The 5,344-nt window shown below is 33.4% G+C and overlaps 1 protein-coding gene across 1 annotated transcript; it reads left to right on the plus strand.

Moving 5' to 3' along the window:
* The first annotated feature begins 2,352 nt into the window (after nt 1-2,352).
* On the plus strand, nt 2,353-4,801 carry LOC115707593 (amino acid transporter AVT6C). Its single transcript, XM_030635607.2, has 5 exons — nt 2,353-3,041; nt 3,279-3,431; nt 3,528-3,731; nt 3,834-4,299; nt 4,401-4,801. The coding sequence occupies exons 1-5, from the start codon at nt 2,678-2,680 to the stop codon at nt 4,528-4,530; spliced, it is 1,317 nt and encodes a 438-aa protein (XP_030491467.2). The 5' UTR covers nt 2,353-2,677; the 3' UTR covers nt 4,531-4,801.
* Nucleotides 4,802-5,344: the final 543 nt, after the last annotated feature.

Here is a 5,344-nt window from a genome sequence, read left to right on the forward strand (position 1 = left end):
AACTTTAGGAATAAGAGTAATCAAAGAATCATTAATAAGAGTCATATCAGCTACCCCCGTTAAACAATCAAGAATTGTTTTAGATACTAAAGGTGCAACAATGTCCCAATGCTTTTGATAAAACATTATACTCATCCCATCTGGCCCCGGGCTTTTATCTGTTAGCATACTAAACACTGCTTCTTCAATTTCCTTCAAAGAAAAAGGTTTTACCAATTGTTTTATTTATTTTTTAAAAAAATATGAAAAACTACATGTATTTTGAGCTCAAACGACATGTAGTTTGACTGAAACCTGATGTGTAGTTTATAAACAAAATAACATGTAGTTTATTGAAAAATGACATGTAGTTTATCAACAATTCTCAAATGACAATATATATATATAAAAAATGACAACAACTTAGCTAAAAGCATACATAAAAATGACACATCATTTTTGGGTTGTCTTCAACCTACAAATGGGACATTAAAACTTGAATCGATCCATTTCAGATGCTATCACTGACCCGGTTGTATTTCAACCTCCGGTACACTATTTTTTATGTCGTTTGGGATATTTTTTTTTACCATTTTCCTTCCTCTTTCCAATTCCTATACCCATTTAAGCTTAAAATCATTTTAAATATGAAAAAATAAACCATTTTTGGCCATGGAAGAAAACACCTAAAAGCTTTGAAACATTTGAAGAAAATAAAATTTATGGCTGAGAAAATGAAGTTTCCAACAACTCCTACCATCAAAAATCTTTACTTCTACCATTAAACACAATTTCGAAGAATTATTGTATCAAAAAAAATTAGATTTACAAAAAAAAGTTTGAGCTCAAAAGTAAGCTCTAAATCAAATGAAATGGCTCTGATACCATTTGTTAAAAATAACTACACATTGAGCATAAATTCATGCTCATATTAGCCAATATCAAACATTTAACTTTAGAGCAAACATTTAGAATTAGTAAACATACCTCATTTAAGCTTTGATGTTGAATCTTTAAGAACTATGAATCATTGTTGATTTCATAAACCTCTTTGATCTACACATGGAAGAAGACCAAAAAACTTGAGTGTAATGAACACTACTCTTCATACAACTCTCAACACCATAGCCACACCCCTCTCATGCCCTAACCACAAAATAAATAGCACGCCCTTTATAAGAAATTATAGGCCAATTGGGCTTACATGCCCAATGTGAGAGAGCAAATTGTGTTGGCTCAATAGGTTAACCAAAGACGTTTTAGAGCGTGTCCATAGGTCCCGGGCCCGAGCGTGTCAGTACATTATGTCTGTCTTATTATGACCTAATAGTAATATCATGCATTATCTATTATATAGTTATTATTATATGTTAATATCGACACTAAATGAACAATTCTTAATTATATTAGTCCACATAAAACATTCTAACAAATATGTCTCACAAAATCATTTTTTATGATTTTTTTTTACATAAAAATAATGTAAGGATGATTTTTTTTTTGGGACCAAATTTGGTAGATTTTTTCGTTTAAAAAAAGGTATAATTTAAGGAAAAATAAAGTGGAAGAGAGCCGTTCATAATATTTAAACATAAAATATTTTGATGTGACCTTTAAACATGATTAAAGAAAAAAAAAACGTGATGATCTCCCCTTCCTAGTTGTATATTAGTTATATCATGGTTTGCGTCCCCACCTGAAAGGAAAAGTTACCAACTCTCCATTAAAATCAATCACCAATAACAATACTCAGAGCCTACTAGCCAAGCCAAGTCAAGCCAATTCTTTTTATCTGTGGTGTGTGAGGCACATATCATAATAATAAAAAAAAAAAGGAAATGAGTCTCATAGGAAAGGGACCTACCATTTTGTTTTGTCCCATACAAGTACAATCAAATATAAATTGGCCTGGCCTAATCTTACCCGATCTGCTTTAATATATATTCCTCTCCTCTCATCACTCTAGCTAGTTCTAGTAAGACAAGCAGAAAAATTATAATAATTCAAGTGAAAAATTATACCATGATTTTCATGTGACAAATTTTGAAATCAATATTCCATTTTAAAGAAAGAAGAAGATAATTATTGTACTTCTAACACAAACTCATTTAGTCCTATTTATGGGATATGAGTTGCGCTTGCGTGAAAGTTTTTTTATTTTTCTTTTATTTTTTTAAGCTTAAGCTTACGTATAATAAATGGTCACTATTTTATTAAATTAATCTGGCTGAAATTAAAAATTAAATTTGGCTAAATGATTAAAATTCAGATCGGATATTACTAATATATTTGTTTTATGGCGACAACATGTCAAATTTCATGACTCTCAATCTAGACCATTTTCGACTATTATTAGTTCAAAGAACCACAAAAGCCAATTTATCGTCCAGATTCAGCTTTAGCTTCTACTCCGAGTTTTTGCACAAAATTCCCCTTTCCCCTAATAATAACATCTCAACCCAACCTGTCCAAAAAAAACTGTTCCGTTTTTCCAATCTCACCCTTTACATTATTAGGCTAAACTTACTTTCACAATGGATAGTTTAGTAAATTCACTGTTCTTAATGTAGCCAATCCGATTAATATATAAGACGACAATAGAATTAATAGCGTACAACGAAGGACAAGTGTTACAACAGCGCTTCTGATCCGACCCAGGAAAATCAACCAAATAAAATTGTTCGTCGCCGCCGGGAATATGTCGCCGGCGAGTGACGTACACGCTCCACTTCTCTCGCCACACGGACATCCTGGGGTGAATCCTGCGTCGGTATCTGGGGCCGTGTTCAACATCGCCACTAGTATAATCGGCGCCGGGATAATGTCTATTCCGGCGACCCTTAAAGTGCTGGGAATTATACCAGCTTTTGCTCTTATTGTCATAGTTGGTGTGTTAGTTGAAATGTCGGTGGAGTTCTTGATGAGGTTTACACATTCCGGTGAGTCCATTACCTATGCGGGGGTTATGAAAGAGTCATTTGGTCGGGTCGGGTCAGTGGCAACCCAAGTTTGTGTGATGATCACTAATCTCGGGTGTTTGATCATGTACCTCATTATAATTGGTAAAAGTTTAATATTTTCTTTACTTTCACGAAATTTTCTTTTTGTTTATTTTGGTTGACATATCCCGATAGTGTTTGATTTATTTGATGATTAAGCTGATCCCGTATTTAGTTTTAGTTAATAAATAAAAGGGCAGTTCTTTATTTCCATAGCAAACACATTCAGACAAAGATCTAATAGTCTCTCTCTGGTTCATATATAAATTTAAAGAAATAAATGTCTCGCGTTAATTTCAGCGGATGTTCTTTCCGGAAGTCAACATGGGGAAACTATACACTTTGGCGTTTTGCAAGAATGGTTCGGAAGCCACTGGTGGAACTCGCGTGAATTTGCCCTCTTGGTTACTGTCATCGTTGTTCTGTTTCCTTTGGTTTTACTTAAACGTGTTGGTAAGTCAGTAATAAAAAAGAACTCTACACAATTACATGCTCTTCTTTTGATGAAATTTTCTGATTTGATCATCTGGGGTTGTTGCGTTTTTTCAGAATCATTGAAGTTCAGCTCGTTCATATCTGTTCTTCTAGCTGTGATTTTTGTTGGCATATGTTCTGTAATGGCAATAATTGCACTCGTCCAAGGCAAAACCAAGAATCCAAGATTAGTACCTCAATTGGACGAACAAACATCCTTCTTTGACCTTTTCACTGCTGTCCCCGTTATTGTAACAGCCTTCACATTTCATTTTAATGGTAAACATAATCAACTAACAAAGAATTTAATGACCAACAGTGTATGCAATAGCTAAGCCAATTCTTGTACTAACGGTTTCTTCTACCAACCAATTTCTACAGTTCACCCAATCGGTTTCGAGCTTGGTAAGCCATCCGACATGATCTCAGCTGTTCGAGTCTCATTAGTTCTTTGTGCCGCCATCTATTTTGCAATTGGCTTGTCCGGTTACCTTCTTTTCGGAGACTCGATCATGTCAGACATACTTGTGAATTTTGACAAGAGTTCTGACACTGCAACAGGAGCATTGCTAAATGATGTAGTTAGGTTAAGCTATGCACTTCATCTGATGCTAGTTTTCCCTCTTTTGAACTTCTCATTAAGATCAAATATTGATGAATTCCTCTTCCCAAAGAAGCCCCTTTTGGCCTCGGACACCAAAAGATTTGTGGCTCTCACAATTTTACTCTTGGTCTTCTCATACTTGGCAGCCATTGCCTTCCCAAACATTTGGTACCTCTTTCAGTTTGTGGGGTCAACTTCTGCAGTTTGCCTTGCCTTCATTTTTCCTGGTGCTATTGCTTTGAGGTGAATACACTTTCTCTTTTTATGTATCTGTTTTGAAAACAACATGATTAATCAATCTGTTTTTTTTTTTTTTAAATTTGTTCTGTTTTGAATCTTTACAGGGATGTTAACGGTATATCTACAAAGAAAGATAGGCTATTGGCAAGAATAATGATAGTCTTGGCTGTAGTTACGAGCGTTATTGCTATCTCTACGAATCTATATAATCTGCTTGGAAACAAGAAGCAATAGAGATTGGTTCCCATAATTTTTTGGTATTGAGTTGACAAGATTTTGTATTTGTAATATATGTTTTTTTTTCTTTCACATCTTTGTTTCGGTGTAGAGTGATTGTAATCCACGGGCTTAATTTATATGTATTTATATCATTATTTAGATAGTCAAGCAATATTTAGTATTTACACATTAGACCACAACATCATTACGATGCAAAACAAGTTATGGCATGTTTGGTTTGTTGTAATCGGAATTGTAATAGAATCAAATTATCCATTATAATGTTTGCTTTGCTTTTAAAAATGATGTAATGGGATTACATTGTAATCCCGAAAAGCTATATAATGAGGATTACATTGCAAAAGACTAAATAAAGTAAAGCTAAAATGACTCTAATATCCTTTTTCATATAAATATAAAAATTAAAGTAAGGGATAATTTTGTCAATTTATCACTTATTCCAATATTCATTCCAATAACAAACCAAACATTTTAATCAATTCTCATTACTATTCTTATTCCATTACATTACTATTACATTCCACCAAATCAAACATCACCTTAATTCATATTAACTGTAGTGAGTGAAGCCTTAGGAGGCTCTCAAAGCTAAGTGGGAGAATATAGTACTCTAGAGTCCTTGGTTTTGTTTTGTTAATGCACAAACAGGGGGCAGTCCCTATATACAAGGTATGGCTTTATTTGAGAAAAAAAATTTAAAAATAAAATAAAATTGGCAATTGTAGTATCTATAACCTATATAAAAGTGTCAATGTTTTTGGACTTTTTTATATTGAATTACACATATACCCTTTTAGAATATATAACT

Source organism: Cannabis sativa, chromosome 1 (assembly GCF_029168945.1).
Source record: "Cannabis sativa cultivar Pink pepper isolate KNU-18-1 chromosome 1, ASM2916894v1, whole genome shotgun sequence".
NCBI classification, from domain to species: Eukaryota; Viridiplantae; Streptophyta; class Magnoliopsida; order Rosales; family Cannabaceae; genus Cannabis; species Cannabis sativa.

Excerpts from the sequence above, each read along its gene's own strand:
- LOC115707593 (XM_030635607.2), top strand. The coding sequence starts at position 2,678 with ATGTCGCCGGCGAGTGACGTACACGCTCCACTTCTCTCGCCACACGGA. Across the intron at positions 3,042-3,278 it reads CATGTACCTCATTATAATTG|CGGATGTTCTTTCCGGAAGT; the intron begins GTAAAAGTTTAA and ends CGTTAATTTCAG. Across the intron at positions 3,732-3,833 it reads CTTCACATTTCATTTTAATG|TTCACCCAATCGGTTTCGAG; the intron begins GTAAACATAATC and ends CAATTTCTACAG.